The 17,805-nt window shown below is 35.9% G+C and overlaps 1 protein-coding gene across 14 annotated transcripts in view; it reads right to left on the bottom strand.

Annotated features, from left to right (window-relative positions):
* TANC2 (tetratricopeptide repeat, ankyrin repeat and coiled-coil containing 2) overlaps positions 1 to 17,805 on the bottom strand; it is a 369,328-nt gene that overhangs the window by 171,945 nt on the left and 179,578 nt on the right. For 8 of the 14 annotated variants that reach the window (XM_072781222.1, XM_072781217.1, XM_072781218.1 and 5 more), the window contains one exon: positions 2,765 to 2,875. The exons of the other annotated variants lie outside the window; for them this stretch is intronic. In XM_072781222.1, the coding sequence (XP_072637323.1) occupies positions 2,765 to 2,875 (111 nt within the window). The remainder of the gene's footprint in view (positions 1 to 2,764; positions 2,876 to 17,805) is intronic. 14 annotated transcript variants of the gene reach the window in all.

Consider the following 17,805-nt stretch of genomic DNA (forward strand, 5'->3'; position numbering starts at 1 on the left):
AATCTAAGGCTAGGGGTGCCTAGATGGCTCAGTGGGTTAAGCATCTGCCTTCTGCTCACTGGGTTCCCTGCTCAGTGAAGAGGCTACTTCTCCTTTACCTTCTGCCCTTCCCCTCTGCTCTTGTTCTCTATCTCAAATAAATTCATAAAATCTTAAAAGAAAAAAAAAGAATCCAAAGCTATGAAGACTGAATCCCTTAATTTATTAGACAAATTCTGATCCACAGCTATACCTCAGTGTACCTTTCACTAGACTTTGCAGACCAAATATCAATGATCTGCTCTGGTTTGATCCACAATTTCCTTTTATATGTAGGATAATCTTGAAAACTAGACAGGTAACAGATACCAGGTACAAACGGACAAACCAAAAAAAAGACATGGCCATTTCTTAGAACAAAAGTTTTACTCTTCCAACCTAAAATATAGATATCAAAAGGTTAAAGTTTAGATAATACAGAAACAACACTCTCAGAAATCAATAGCAGAATGAACCCTACAGAATTCAGCATTGTTCATTGGACTGCCCGTAAGCAGCCTGCAGCAGTCCTGTAACCCAGCTGTCCCTCAAAGTGTGGAACATCAACCAGCAACTTCAGAATCACCTGAAAAGCAAATTCTCAACCCAACCCAGGTTTACTGAACCAGAAATTCTGAGGGTGGGCCCAGCAATCTGCATTTAAATAGGTCTTCCTAGTAATTCTGAAGCATGTGAAAATCTGAAAGTCACTGTTTGAACCTATGGTTTATGACTGTTGTCTCTGTGAAATATACTATTTTCCTAAATTAGTATCTGATAATGAATACAGCAGTGGACAAGAAGAGAAAACAGCTTTAACTGAATTACTATATATAAGTATACAATAAAATATAATCACTATTCTGTTAGCATATCCTACGTAAGAGAAATTCAAAAGAAATGGATTATTTGTTTGCTTTGTGAGTACACTGAATTTATCTGTCGTTAAGTTTTGGTACTATGTAGAAGATAACAGCTTCAACCTTCAGGTCACTAATCTTATTTCAATAGAAACTTATTTTCGGAGAGTTTAATAACTTTATTATAAAAGAGTAAAACACTAAGAAGTTTCCGTGCATTAAAACTGTTCAGATAAGAAAAGGAGAGACTGAGGAGTATGGCAATTAACATTCTGGCAACATGTTTTAGTTTCTTCCTGGCTTTCTGAAAATTTCAACTGAGGTTTAGTTTGGTTCAATTCCAATTCAGCAAAGATTCATATTGGTGGAAAATACATGGATAATTTTTAAAAGGACAGGGATTCAGCACTGGCATTCCAACAAACAGCAGCTACCTTGCTTCTTTGACAATAACAGCTAGATTACATTAAAGATGTCAGATGGACAATCAGGAAGTGAAAGATTAGTCTCCCTGACAATCACTCTGACTTGCAAATCTGAAAAAGAAAAGGCCTCTGACAGAGCTTCTCTTCCAAAACTCCACACAGGAATAGGGAATTAGTGCATTTATTTGTTTTACTTTATTGTATTAAAATTTGCATGAAGAAATGCAAAGCACATTATTCCCTTTACCAAGAAGTGTGACAGTACCTCAAAACATGAAAAGGATTCTTCTAACCATGTGCTATCATGACATTTAAAGAGCTATTTTCTTCCTTTCAGAAACAGAAAAGCTGGCTCCTAATACATAACTGTGATTGATTTTTAAAAAGTCATCTCCAACAGTGGATGAAAACTAGGATTCTGCATCCTGAAAGTAAAATCCCCAAGATATTTCAATATTTAAAACTGATCCATACAATGCCTCTGATTAGGTTTGGTTCAGATTTTCACCTATTATCTTTTTTTTTTAAACATGTCTTATTTGCCTTCAGAACTATATTACCCTGACATTTCAGATTGGAGTTATTGATACTTTCCCTAGAACTAAAAATCATTTTATTCTGCTGATCCCTAATGTGGTAAATATGTAGTGGTTTCACTCTGTGGTTTACCATCAATTTTAATGAGCAGGAATAAACAAAAGACCTAAAACCAAGTCTTCTAAGGCCCTCTACTAAAGCTCTGATCTGTATACTCAACTAGATCTTTGAACATTTCTGACACAGCTCTATAGACTCACTGTAGAGTGAGTGTAAAGGATGTTGCCAGGCAACTCATCTCAGTTTGCAAGAATCTAAGCATTGATAATGACTCTGTCTCAGTTTGGCTCCCACAAGAGAAGGGTTTTAGTGAACTCCCACATGTGCTCATAGGCCATTCATGAGAAGAGGTATTTCTAAAAGTGAATATCCAGGAGTCCAAATTGGTAACCTATAAGGTTTCTTTTCTAATTTAAGTTTAATGTTTCCAACATCACAACTATTTTCTGTAACTGTCCAGAAATCCAATAGGCATTCAAAAAAGTAGGTCGTGTATAAGGGACGAGTGTTGAATGAACATTTTTATTCATATTTTTAATATTTTTGTTTGTACACGGCCAAAGCAATATTTCTTCAAGGATCTCAAATCACAAAAATCATTCTGGAAACTATTTATCTACCAAAATTATTTTAGTTCTTTTGAGAATTATCCTTGAAATGGTTTTCAATACTTACTCTTGATTGTATCAGTAGTAAAAAGGATGTTTAATAAAAACTATCTTCTAATAAGGAATATATGCAATCAGTTGCAAAAGGAGTTACAGTATGTTTTTATGAATAGTATACATGCAAAACACTGCTCTGCCGGATGGGCCTGATCCAAACCTCCCTCTGTCAAAGCAGACACTTTGCATGCATGCTTACCAGGGCAGTATGCATCCACATCCAGTTTCTGAGCTGAAGCGAGGGTTGGTGAGCCAAGCTCGGATTCTGGAATTCGTGGGCTCTCAACAAACTTTGCCTTCCTCAGAGGGGCTAAGAACAAAAGAAGAGACAGAGAGAGGGAGAGGGAAAAAGGAGAGAGAGAAAGAGAGAGAGAGAGAAAGAAGAAAACAAAAAGGAAGGAAGAAAGAAAAAGGGAAGAAACAGGGAAAGAAAAGGGAAAGAGAGAAACACAGAGGGGTCATGAGTAAGGGGAACAGCAGGCAACAGATGGAAGCACTTAAATGAACGACACACTCTGTCAGACTCAGATCAGGTTACCCTATTTTTTTGTGCCAGAAAAAAAATTAACTGCATTCTTCATAGAGAAGATGGGTCTTGTTAAAAAGTCACTGCAAACTGGAACAGCTAAAATCTAATATTCAAAACTATGAGCCTAACTTGCAATTGTTTATTACCTTTAGCTACTTTCTCTCTTTAGAAAGCAAAGAGCTATTTTTTCTTTGCCATTAAATAAAGGTGCTGAGGAAAGTATAGAGCTAGGTTTTAAAATTCTGTTTATAACAATTGTAATCAAAGCTTTTTTTTAAATCCAGAAATAACTGTTTTGACACTCAATTGTGATAAATACCATAACTAGGATTAATCTACCTAGCTTAAAAGTAAATCAATCACCTGACTGTTCAGCTTATAAAGTAAAAAGTCAAACTGCTTTTGGACTAGATGTTATCTAGGCCATGTCAGTGTGACATTGGATGCTAAAGGTAGAGAGAGGTGATTTAATTACATATACAATCAGGAGGTCTATGGATTAGTAATATTCCATGTCATGAAATCCATTCATTCTTGTAAGGAATGAAATAAAAAGTATAATTCACAATTTAAAGTTCTATTTATAGGACGCCTGGGTGGCTCAGTGGTTTCAGTGTCTGCCTTTGGCTCAGGGCATGATCCTGGAGTCCTGGGATCGAGTCCCACATCAGGCTTCCTGCCTGGAGCCTGCTTCTCCCTCTGCCTATATCTCTGCCTCTCTCTCTCTCTATGTCTCTCATTAATAAATAAAATCTTTTTTAAAAAAAGTTCTATTTATTAAAGGCTTGTATAAATTCTATTTACTGATTTTTTAGGAGGAAGAGTTATGGAACACTACTGATAAACATTTAAGTAATCAGTTTAATACATTAAAATTTGAAATTATGAAGATTACTTTGGTACTCTCAAACTGAGTTCCATTAAATAAACTACAACAGGGTGAAAGTGCTTAGCATAACACTGTTTCAAAAGTATCATTTGAATCTGAAATTGAGTTGTATGCATTATATATTTCCATCATAACTACAGGTGTCCAAAACATGTGAGGGCTTAAGATTATATTACTTTTTTCAAAAGTTTCTGCATGTTCTTCAAAATCCTCATCCATTAATGATCCACAAGGGATTCTAAGTTATTCCTAAAAGACCCTGTAAAAAGTAATATAAAATTTTGCCATTATAATGGCCAGAATTATTCTCTATTTTCTCTGGAGGATAAAAATAATCAAGTGTTAAAAAATATAGAAGTACTTTTGAAATGTGCCGATACTCAAAACCTACAAGCAACTAAATCACATTTCAAATCTTAAGATATGCATATATATTTTAAGTGGTATGTTAAAAAACAAAATAAATCCTGTTACTTTCTCCATAGCAACAAGAGCTAAGGGTGTTAACAGTATGGTTCTCTGCCAAAAGTAAGCTTTAGAATAGCAGAACTCTCACCTCTGCTAAAACTGTAATAATTGAGCCTATTTTTAAAAGTCACTGTCACAAAGATCTCAAGTGATTTATATGCAGATCTGCAGGTTACTAATAACCAATATTAGCGTCTCTTTCATTATAATCTCACCAACCAATTCAAAAATAATGAAGCATTTTATTTATCCAGTATTGCTTTGTATAGAAGAAATGATTATAATTTAATTCTTAAAGCTATTAAGTCCTTTACTAGAATTTTATTATTTTATTTTATCATGGCAGCAGAGTAACTATTCACCTGCTGAGTTCTGACAAAGACAGCACTGGTCCCTGTTAAAGGGATTCCATATATCTAAAAATCTTAATAACAATTTTTATAATGAAAATAGTAGGCTAGTAGACAGAAATCAGCAACTCAGGGTAGAGATATAAGGAAGAAATTGAAGGATGGCAGGAGAAACTGAGGGGGTGGTATGAGGAAAGTATAAGAATTATGAGATGGGAGTCAAGGGGATAAATCAGGATCCCAGGGATTCTGTAAACTCGATGCCACGCAGACTTCTTGTGTTTCCCTTCTCAGGAATTCCAACTGAGGTTATCTTTACAGCCCATAGTGGACATTTGATTCTTTTTTCCTACCTCATCTCTACCCTCATTCATGAGATACTGTAAATGTCTAATAATTACTTTAAATTATTTTTAAAGGTAGATTATAATGTTGCTCTTACCCAAATCATAGAAAACTAGTGCTGTCTATAAGTCCAAACACAGAGGGTGCAATCACAGGTATGACAGGTTGTCCTATAGTCTTAATACTGCTTGGTGAAGAACATAAAAGGTCACTTTGGAATATAGGACACAATATTTTGCTCGCAAGACTAGAATTTTAATTTGCTTCATTGTAAAAAAAAATGTTACATAAGATGATTCAGCTGGGTAAAAGAATTCTGTGTCAAAAGGGTTTATCAGTTTTTTAAAAAGTGGTTGAAACGAGATGGGTAGGAGGATCATAAAACCAAACTAGATATTTTACTGTGATATAATATGGTAGTAGGGTAGCAAGGGGCTGGATAACACAAGAATTAAGAGAAAGCTTAAGTGAGATTCCATCTCTTCCACTTCTTCTTAGCTGAGAACATTTCTCTTATGTTTTCTATCAGTTATTTGGACTTAATTTTTTTATGATTTTATTTATTTATTCATGAGAGAGACAGAGAACATGCAGAGACACAGGCAGAGGGTGAAGCAGGCTCCATGCAGGGAGCCCAATGCAGGCCTCAATTCCAGGACTTCAGGACCACGCCCCGGGCCGAAGGCAGCTGCTAAACCGCTGAGCTACCCAGGGATCCCTAAAATAAGGATTTTAAATAATTACTAAGGTATTTATCTTTGATAAACTTATCCAGCAAATGGGAATTTTTAGGATGGAGGTGGCACAGGACTCAGATAATTATGGGAGATAGGTAGAGAGGCAGACCAAACCAAAGCAAAGATAAGGAAAATGGGAATTGAAGGATATATTTAGGATGAGAACATCATAAAGTACTAAGAAATTCTTTTCATAAAGTCAGTTTTATAATAAAAAACATATTCAGCAAGATTAATCTAAGACAAATTAATTGCCAAATGTGAAAGCAGAGCAAACAGATTTTAGCTATAGGTGAGAATGAGGAATATATAAGGCATCCAAGTCAGAATGGAGTAAATAAAATCATCTCTGTTCACGGATGACATTCCTTAAATGTAGAAAACCTTAAATGAAGTAAAGATTCTGCAATAAAACTGTTAGAACAAACTGAGCAAAATTGCAAGATATAAAATCAATACACAAAATACACTAATGATGAGCAATCCCAGGATGAAATTAAGAAAACAATTCAATTTAAAGTAGCAATAAAAAAGAGTACTTAGGAATAAACTTAATCAAGGAGGTTAAAGACTTAAACACTGAAAAATTATAAACTGTTGCTGAAATTAAAGACACAAATAAATGGAAAGACATCCCTTGTTCATGGATTTGAGGACTATTTAATATTGCCAAAACGGCAATACTTGCCAGAGCGATCTATAGATTCAATGCAATCCTAATAAAAATCCCAATGACATTTTATGCAGAAATAGAAAAATCGACCCTAAAATTCATAAAGAATCTCAAGAAACCCTGAATAACCAAACCAATCTTAAAAAGAACAAAGTCAGAGGTCTTATACTTCATGATTTCAAAACTTACTATAAAGCTTCTTATAATGTGATCAAAACAGTATATATAGTACACTGTCATAAAGACAGACATATAGACCAACTGAACAGAGATTCCAGAAATAAATCCAATACACGAATGATTTTACAAAGATACCAAGACCATTTTATGGGCAAAGGACAATCTTTTCAATAAATGGTCTTGGGGAAACTGGATATTCACAGGCAAATGGATGAAGCTGGATCCATATCTTACACCACATATAGAAATTAACACAAGATCAAAGACCTAAATGTAAGAACTAAAATTCTAAAACTCTTAGAGGAAAATATAGGAGAAAAAGATATGAACTGGAGAACTATTAAACAAGTGTCCATCGAAAGATGAATGGATAAAGAAGATGTGGTCTATGTGGAGTATTACTCAGCCATTAGAAACAACAAATACCCATCATTTGCTTTGACGTGGATGGAACTGGAGGGTATTATGCTGAGTGAAATAAGTCAATTGGAGAAGGACAAACATTATATGTTCTCATTCATTTGGGGAATATAAAAAATAGTGAAAGGGAATAAAGGGGAAAGGAGAAAAAAATGAGTGGGAAATATCAGAAAGGGAGACAGAACATGAGAGACTCCTAACTCTGGGAAACGAACAAGGGGTGGTGGAAAGGGAGGTGGATGGGAGGTGGAGGTGACTGGGTGACGGGCACTGAGGGGGGCACTTGATGGGATGAGCACTGGGTGTTATGCTATATGTTGGCAAATTGAACTCCAATTTAAAAAAATGTAAAAAAAATATTAAAAATAAATAAGTTGGAGAAAAATGGAAATTTTATGTGGAAAGAGAAAACTATATTTTAAAAAGTTTTTGACAGAGCTTTCATAGGGAGAATCTTTTATGAATATTCATAATATTTAAGCTCCTAAACATTTATTAGAAAATAACCTTTGGGTACAATGGATATCCTGGAGTAGGACAGTAGGAGAGAAAGAAAGAAGAAGAGATATTTCTAACATTCTTTATTTTCTCCTTCTTACCCCCTCCATCTATGGTGGGTTTAAAATCTGGAAATAGGTGGGAATAGCATCCTTCTAACCTATCCAAAGTCCTAATAATTACTGTTCATGATGGTGCTTAAATGACATAAGTAAGGGATCCCTGGGTGGCGCAGCGGTTTGGTGCCTGCCTTTGGCCCAGGGCGTGATCCTGGAGACCCGGGATCGAATCCCACATCGGGCTCCCGGTGCAAGGAGCCTGCTTCTCCCTCTGCCTATGTCTCTGCCTCTCTCTCTTTCTCTCTGACTATCATAAATAAATAAAAATTTTTAAAAAATGACATAAGTAACACATTAAAGGAAGGGGAATGCTAAGGAGATTTTCCTTTTTGGTTATGTACCTCCTCCAAAACAGAGGAATCAAAAACAACAAAATTAAAAAAAAAAAAAAAGTGAGAGAGAAAGAAAAACCAATAGAATTTGACAACTTGGCATAGACTACATGTAAGTGAAAAGTAGATGAAGAAGAAAAACTATAAATCACATAGTTCTTTTTTTTTTTTTTTTTTTTTTTTTTTTTTGCAAGGAGAAAGTACCTATCTAAAGAAAAGAAAGAACAAAACACCCCCCAGATACAATGCAGGAGGAAGAGATCAGAACTTGACATGACAACCTTCATCAAATAAAGGCTAGTCTACTGTAGAAACAGGGGGACTCTTTATAATGAAAAATAAAACTTTTTGCTCTAAAACCAACTACAAAATTAATAAGTAGCTGCAGAGTATTTTTTCAGTTTTTTCTTCTGATTATCTATGGAAGGATAATGTATGAAATAGATGTTTTATTTCTTATTTTTAATTTTCTTTTTAAAAGACACATTCAGGGGATCCCTGGGTGGCGCAGCGGTTTGGCGCCTGCCTTTGGCCCAGGGCGCGATCCTGGAGACCCGGGATCGAATCCCACATCAGGCTCCCGGTGCATGGAGCCTGCTCCTCCCTCTGCCTGTGTCTCTGCCTCTCTCTCTCTCTCTCTCTCTCTCTCTCTGTGATTATCATAAATAAATAAAAATAAAAAAAAAATTAAAAAAAAAAAAAAAAAAAAAAAATAAAAGACACATTCAGTGTCATGATCAGACTATTACATTTAGCAATCAACAGCATGGGTGCAAAAAAAAAATCTACATTAAAACCCTTTGTTGGAAATAGATGTTTTATACACTTTTCTTTTTCCTGCATCTTCCTCAAATGCCATGCAGTATCCTCTTTAGTCTCCTCACTCTCTGACTCTACTTTGCAAATAAAAATTGTTGCATAGTGTTTTATATCCATATTATGCTATGATGTATCAAATAATTGGGACACATTTATTTTAAATCTGAATAAAGATTCAGACATTTTTAAAAATCTGAATAAAGATATACTAGTGTAGCTGGAGATACAATGCATATATATCTTCTTGACAACAAACTATAAAAGATATCTGATTTCTCTGAAAGCTTATAAATGTAAGTGAAATACAAAATGTGAGCAGTTTGGCAAAGTAAAGTTAACTTTGCTTACCAAACAAACATGAGTTAGTGTATGGCCCCTAGTTATCCATGACAGGCTCACATATGAACCTTTCTTATCTCTACTGATTATAGTGAACAGCCTTAGGAAGGAGGAAAAACAGAATTCATTTTATTTGAGTAAAAAAAGCAACCTTACATAGTTTTAACATTTCAAAGGATAACAGTAATTATGTCCATTAAAAAAAAGAAGAAATAGAAAGCTAGTTAATCTGCATCAATTTATGGCATTATGGTCCCAGTGAAAAGAAGGGGCTTGAATATCACAAAAAGAATTTAGAAGCTATCCAAGTGTGGGGAAAATATTCTTTCCGATTTTCAATATGTTAAAAAATTTAGCAATTTGGAAATCAAAATAAGTTTTTTTAAAGAAACTACCATGTAACGATTTAATATTAACTTCCTAATGATGAAAACAAAAAAATCTCAAAAGTAACAACATCCAAATAACTGAAATGCCATTAATAATTTTAAATCTGTACACAATTCAATAAAGGATAGAACTATTCACTATCAGTGACAAAGCAAACTGCTACACAGAAATAAAAGGAAATGGAATTTGAGAAGGTACATTAGTGTATTTATTTATTCACAACTAACAACTTCAAGACTAATGGCTTATCACAAAAATATTCATAAAGCTGTCTACTGATCAAAACAGAAAGGTTAGATATTGAGGCTAAATGCTTTACTTGTACTTTCTACTCCAGGAGTTCTAGTTGTCAGGTGAAAGTTTATATATAGACAACATATTGCTAAAAACTCTAATTATGAATCTAATTACTTTCTATGTATTTTTTCACGTTTAATTATCCCTTTATTCAAATAATCTTGTTTAAAAAGCAAAACACGGCAAAGTCCCCCACCTCACCACTAGAGTATATATTAAAAAAAAAAACAACTATGTAATAAACAAAAACAGCCATCAGGATACATTTTAAGGATTATCATAACCATTTGGCAGTATTAAGATACATCATTTACTCAAAATGCAAATTCAATGCTTAATGAAATTTTCACATATTAAGAGTGATACTTTTAAAATGAGAATTGTTGGGCAACTGGGTGGCTCAGTAGATTAAGCATCTGCTTTCAGCTCAGGTCATGCCAGGGTCCTGGGATCAAGCCCTGCATTGGGCTTTCTACTGAGTGGGGAGCCTGCTTCTCCCTCTTCCTCTGCCCCACACCCCTCCAGCTCATGCTCACTCTTTCTTGTGCTTTCTCAAATAAATAAAAATCTTCAACAAAAAAATAAAATGAGAATTGTTTTGTTAGAAAACTGAATACAACTATTTGTAAACCAACCATAAAATGTACCAGAGAGCTCTTCCATTCAATCCAGTAAAATGTTACTGTGTTCTACCTACCATGTGCAGAGCTAGATGCTTCAGGGGATTCAAACATCATTAGAACAGTCTCTGGCCAGAAGGAACTCAATGATGGAGAAAAGGCAGAGTAAGAATAGCTATGATAGGGATCTCTGGGTGGCGCAGCGGTTTAGCGCCTGCCTTTGGCCCAGGGCGCGATCCTGGAGACCCGGGATTGAATCCCACATCGGGCTCCCTATATGGAGCCTGCTTCTCCCTCTGCCTATGTCTCTGCCTCTCTCTCTCTCTCTCTCTCTCTCTGTGTGTGTGACTATCATGAATAAATAAAATCTAAAAAAACAAACAAAAGAATAGCTATGATATAAAGTAGAGAAAGCTAAGTGCCAAAAGAGGTATAAAACAGGGGCTACTGGGTTTAAAGAAGAGAAAAATATATTTCAGAATGCCTCCCAACTCAGCACAAAGTTTAATAAATGTTCATTAATTTTATATTAAAATCAAAATTACAAACTTATTTCAAAAAGCTAGTTTGGAAAGGGATGCCTGGGTGGCTCAGTGGTTGGGCACCTGCCTTCGGCTCAGGTTGTGATCCCGGGATCCGGGATCGAGTCCCATATCAGGCTCCCTCAGGGGAGCCTGCTTCTCCCTCTGCCTGTGTCGCTGACTCTCTCTCTCTCTCTGTGTCTCGCATGAATAAATAAATAAATATTTTTTTAAAAAGCTAGTTCGGAGAGAATTAGTAGGTCTTTTTAAATTTACCTTTTTTAAAAAAAAGTTTCAAAGAAGAGTTTTATGTTTATAACAGTTAAAAAGCTTCTAGAGAGGGATCCCTGGGTGGGTCAGCTGTTTGGCGCCTTTCTTCGACCCAGGGCATGATCCTGGAGACCCGATATCGAGTCCCACATCAGGCTCCCTGCATACAGCCTGCTTCTCCCTCTGCCTCTCTCTCTCTGTGTCTCTCAAGAATAAATAAAATCTTAAAAAAAAAAAGCTACTAGAGAAATAGCTCGTGTTTTTAAAAAGTTGAAAAAGAGCAAACTAAAATTAAAATCAAGGAGAAAAAGGAAATAATAAAGATTAGAGCAGAAAGCAATAAAACTGAAAATAATAAATTCCTGGAAAGACACAAATGATCAAAACTGACTCATTAAAAAACATTAAAAAATAGAAAATCTGAATAGATATATAACACGTAAGGAATAGATATATAACACGTAAGATGTTAATTATCTTCCAATAAAGAAAAGCCATGTCCCAAGTGGCATCACTAGTGAACTATACCAATTATTTTTTTTATACCAATTATTTAAAGAAGAAATAGAATTCCTTTATAAACTCTATCAGAAAATTAGGGAAGAAGGTAGGACAGGAGCAAGTGACCTAGAAAAACATTACTTTGGGTACATGACTAGATTTTATATCACAGTATATAAGAAATATGCAATATTCATTTGATTTATGAATTTATTCTTAGTTTTATCATTTAAGTATTACTGTTTTAAAAATTAGTAAATACATTGTTTTAAATTTTATCAAAGCAAAAAATTTAAAAACTGAGTTTTCTAACATTACATTTATTGACGATTGTTTTCTTTTTTTAAAGATTTTATTTATTTATTGATGAGAGACACAGAGAGAGAGAGAGGGAGAGAGAGAAAGAGAGTCAAAGACATAGGCAGAGGGAGAAGCAGGCTCCATGCAGGGAGCCCAATGCGGAACTCGACCAGGGAACTCCAGGATCACACCCTGGGCCGAAAGCAGGCCCTAAACCGCTGAGCCACCCAGGGATCCCTATGATTGTTTTCTTAAAGAGCTTTATAAGAAACTGTAAGTTTGCTCTGCTCTTATTTGGTAATTCAAAACAAAACGAAGTATAAGAGAATTTTTTATGAAAGAGGATTTCAATTGTAGAAAAATACACTTAAGCTTTGTTTTAGAAAAATCAATGGGAACAGGTAATTCTGTTTGGGACTTGCATAGTCTCTTTTGTTAGTGAAACTAACTTCTTGCTAGAGCCAAATTCTAATACTAGGTACATAGCTCTAAAAACAGATATCTTACTTTCAAAAAAGCTATGCTACAACCAATAAAATAACAGCTTTTTTTTTTTTTTTTTTTTTTTTTTGAGAGAGAGAGAAAGAGAATGCACATGAACGGCCGGGGGTGGGGGGCAAACCGAGAGGGAGAATCTCAAACTGACTCTGAGTGTAGAGCCAACACGGCTTGATCTCACCACCATGAGATCATGACCTGAGCCAAATTCAAGAAACGCTTAACCAACTGGGCCACACCCAGGTGCCCCGTTAACGTTTGTGTAAGTTTATTTTATGCTTTTATTTATATTTCATAATTTTTCTATGAGAAATACAACACATTAACTTTGTTGCAGATGGGAAAACAGAATCACAAGATCTCTTACCCAAGATCACAGCATTTAAGTGGTACATTATAAAACCATACCCAGGGGAAAAAAACAAAAACAAAAAAGCAAAAAACCATACCCAGGTCTTTTGATTTAGAATATCATCAACAATATTGTTCTTCAAGGTATGGAACTCATTATAGCAAGAAATGATTTTAAATGATCTATAAAATTGGCAGTAAATAGCACTGAATTATACAGCATAGTGGGCTGTACTAGTGCCTACCAACATCCTAGTCTCCATTCCTTTCTGTGCACAAGGATGACTACAATTGCCAGCTCCTGTGAAGTTTAGGAAGGACTATGTGACTGGTTCTGACTTATGAAATGAGAACACCGGTGACCTCAGCCCTGCATGGTTTTATAGTCTGTCTCATCCTATGACACAAGTCAGTAAAGTCTCATGTTGAGATGATACAGATATAAGATTGAAGCAACCTGAATTGCTGTGTTACTCTATCAAGAACAGCTGTCCTGAAGAATTGCCCAGGCTTGTTGGGTAAACTAGAAATAGACCTTGGTTATGCTAAACCACTGAGATTTATAAGGCCATTGTTATGACAGCATCGTCTAGATTATTCTAATGAAATGGCTACAATGTTACTCCTTTTTCAATTATGTTTCCATACTTTTGGATAGGTCCAGAAGAAAATTTTAATGTGCTAATATTAGTTAATCCTCCTTTTTAACAAAGAAGGGAAAAATTTTAATATCAGTGCCATTTGAAAGTATTTAGCAAGAACCAAAGTTCTGGATAACCATACAGTTACAGTGTCTGATAGTGACTCTCCAGTTTAACTAGAATATACAATTTCTTTTTTAAAAAATATTTTATTTATTCATGAGAGACACACAGAGAAAGAAGGAGAGACAGAGAGAGACAGGGGGAGAAGCAAGCTCCCTGCAAGGAGCCCAATGTGGGACTCGATCCTGGACCAGGGATCAATGCTCTGAGCCAAAGGCAGACGCTCAACCACTGAGCCACCCAGGTGTCCCTATACAACGTTTTAAAGTAAATTTATTTATTTATTTATTTATTTTTAAAGTAAATTTATTTAAATAAAAACATGAAGTTCAAAGACAATATTAGGTTTTAAAAGTATGGTTATAAGTAGGTATGGCAAAAATCATGAAGGAACTATGCCAATCAAGGAAATCTGAGAAACATGCACTGTACTAAACTGTTTCTCAATTTGGGTAACTTAATTTAATTTTCTATTTTCTGTCCATTCTGTGTTCAGATGGTAGCAAAATATTTAGGCAACAGCATTTATTTTATTTTTTTCCTAAAGATTTTATTTATTTATTCATGAGAGACGCAGAGAGAGAGGCAGAGACATAGGCAGAGGGAGAAGGAGAAGCAGGCTCCCTCAGGGAGCCTGATGCAGGACTCGATCACAGGACCCCGAGATCATGCCCTGAGCCAAAGGCAGATGCCCAATCCCTAAGCCACTACTGAGCCTTTAGGCAATTGCATTTAAACTGGTATCGCTGTGAAGGGATAGAGCTGATGAAATACTGAGATAATAACCATCTAGTCTAGTCATAACTGAGATAATGGTGAGGCAATAAAGATAGTAAAAGACTCAGGAAATAACAGGTTAAGTAGTGAAAATAAATTAAGCTAAGAAACGACTTCTCATATAAATAGACTTAAGGACATTTGGGCAATCTAGTCTTTTGATTAAACAGGGCAGTCTCCTCTTAACATTTTTTTGGCCATCTCTTCAAGAGAGCCAATCCATTTTTTATATATTTATAAGAGTCACTGATGGCACAGTCAGAGGTCAAAAGAGGGGAAAGAGGCTCTCCTTAGCTGCCACTAAGGTACTCCCTCCTTCTGAAGAAGCTGGGATGAGCTGGGTTGAGGCCCTCACTTCACTGGGCAACTTGCACTGTGCCCAGCAGCACCCACCCATCATCTGCCCACACCATGGCCTCCACCGTGGAGCTCACCTGCATCTATGTGGCCCTCATCTTGCAAGACAAAAGTTGTCAGTCAGAGATGACAATTAAGTTCAATGCCTTCATTAAAGCAGCCAGTGTAAATGTCAAACCTTTCTGGCCAGGTTAATTTACAAAGTCCCTCACCAATATCAACACTGGGAGCGCCACCTGCACCAACAGGAGGTCCTGTCCCCTCCACCACTGTTGCCCCAGCTGAGGAGATGAAAAGTATAAGCAAAGAAAGAAGAATCTGAGGAGTATGATGATGACATGAGCTTTGGTCTTTTTGACTAAACCTTTTCTGTAACATATTCAATAAAAACCTGAACTCAAAAAAAAAAAAAATGGAGAAAGAGGAAGCACAGAGTAAACCAGTTATATATATAATACATAACCTTGAAGAAACCACATGTAGGGTACCGTGGCATCCTTAAACAAGTGTGATACAGAAAAGCTTTAGTTACTCCATTAAATCGCAAGTAAATCATGAGGTCGTTCTTAGATGTGATGGGTGATTAGTGTGTTCTAACACTCATAGTTTCTAAATTGTGCTACCATACTTAAAAATATGTAAAGGGTGTCTCATCATGGTCACTCACTAAACTTGGCACTGAAAGAAAAACCTTTAAACAAATTTGCCCCTGATTTCTAAGAAAGAGAAAAGGAAAGGTAGATAAAGAGAAGAAAAGGAAGTATTTGATTTTAGGGAAATGGAAGAAAGGACACAGATTGACAGGGAGATCAAGAGATGATATGGGAGTAGAGTAAAGCAGCCCTTCCAAAGGCTCAAGGAGAACAAGAGCCAGTACCAGAACCAAAAAGAAGTAAGCAGTGTTTTCATCTTAGCAAACTGGTGTACACAACAGACTGGGTGAGAAAGGCCAGTCTCTCAACTCACTTACGTATGTCCCCTCCCATAGACACACCACCACAGTTACATTACAATCATGTTTCCTCCCTGTACTAGGGTAGGCTGAGAAATGAAACAGCCCTAAAATCTCAGTGGCTTAACACAACAGAATAGAGTTCTCAAATCAATATGGGGGTTCAGTAATTAGCTCCTTATCTTTAAGCCTTAGAGTTCTCTTGCAGGTTCCCCACATCAAGTTAAAGATCGGGGGGAGAAGGGGAAAAACTGCATATATGAAGTTTTTATAGCTTAGTTGAAATTTGTATATATTATTTCTATTCATATTGTTAAAAATTCAGTCACATGACACACTTATCTGCATGAAAGGCTGGGATATATGGTTTACTTATGTCCCAAGGAGGAAAGGGAATAAAACTTGGTGAACACATAGCATTCTTTGTTATATTCTACATATAGTAGAATTGATAGTTCACAAAAGAAAGACACAGAACTAAAAAACAAAGCAGCAAATTCTATATAAATTTAGCCCTCTTTTAAATGGACTGAAGTTAACTTACATCATCAAAAATTAGCCTAAATCTATACATTTTTTTCATTCAAATATAATGCTTTAGATTATAGTGCCTAGAATACTGTATGGCATATGGTAGCTAGGTAATAATTATTTGCTAAATGAACAGTATGAAGTAGAAAAAGCAAAGCAAAGACAAGCATTACATATAAGAGTTCCAATAAGCAAATTATTTTAAAAGTGAGTTTTAAAAAAGCATTCATTGGATATTATAAATGTTAATCATAATATAAATTATCTGACTGAGAGACTCAGACTTTCATAAAACAAATGCTGTATAAATCATCATTATAATCAGACTATAATCATTTCATTTCTAACTTTAATGACTGGATTATTTTCCATAAAAAATATCCAACAGGGATGCCCGGCTGGCTCAGTGGATGAGCAATTGCCTTCAGCCCAGGGTGTGATCCTGGAGTACGGTGGGGGCCTGCTGCTGCTGCTTCTCCCTCTGCCTAAGTCTCTGCCTCTCTGTGTCTTTTATGAATAATAATTTTAAAAATCCAACAAAATATGCTGAGAATATAGTTGAATTAGGAAAAGATTAGAAGACACTTTGGCTGTGCCCACTCAGGGATATCTGAAGGATGCGCTAACAAAGGAAGTCAATAGCCTTTTTAGTCTTAACTTTCAACAGGAAGGCTAAGCAGCTGCTTTCTGACCCAAGGCATATAAATCACTGGTGGATCAGTCTGATCCTTTAGAGCCTTTTTCTTACAGCTTTGTTTGGGCAGGTCTGGAGTAACTTTTTGCTCTAAGGCTAGGTTAGCCTTGTAACCAAAGTGCGTCCTTTCTTGGCTCTCTACTGAATGCTCCAGGTTTTTAACAAGATCTCTACATTCTAGCTGCTCAGAATGAAAAAAATCTCCCATTCCTATGGGAACTCTAGGAACTGATTCGTTTACAGCTCCCTGGTATTTATTTGTTCTCCAGTGCCATGGGAGAACTTACCTCATCTATATGCAATTTATATTAAATTAAAGATTCAAAAGAACCCCTCTGCAGAATTCTGTAGTTCTGTTCCTGCTAGCTTCCTATTCTTCAGTACTCTGTAAATTTCAGCTGCTTTGACTGCCCCAACTTCTGATCTGTTTCCTCAGTTTAGTAAAACTATTCCTTCTTTGAGTTCTCCATCATCAGGGAAAACCTTTGGGCAAAAAGCCAGGGTTCACCTAGTTTTCTCCCCTATCCTCTCTCTCAGGGATCACATTACCATGCTGTTAACTGTCTAATGTCTGAAAACAGTTTTTTTTCTAGTGGGAGGGCAAGTCCAGTACTGGTTACTCCATCATATTGGGAAGAAGTATCTCACTGCTATTTTAAAATCTGCATTTTCCAGATGTTTACCATTCACAATGTGGCTAACAAAAGGCAGAACCTTTG

This window comes from Canis lupus, chromosome 16 (assembly GCF_048164855.1).
Source record: "Canis lupus baileyi chromosome 16, mCanLup2.hap1, whole genome shotgun sequence".
In the NCBI taxonomy this organism is placed as follows: domain Eukaryota; kingdom Metazoa; phylum Chordata; class Mammalia; order Carnivora; family Canidae; genus Canis; species Canis lupus.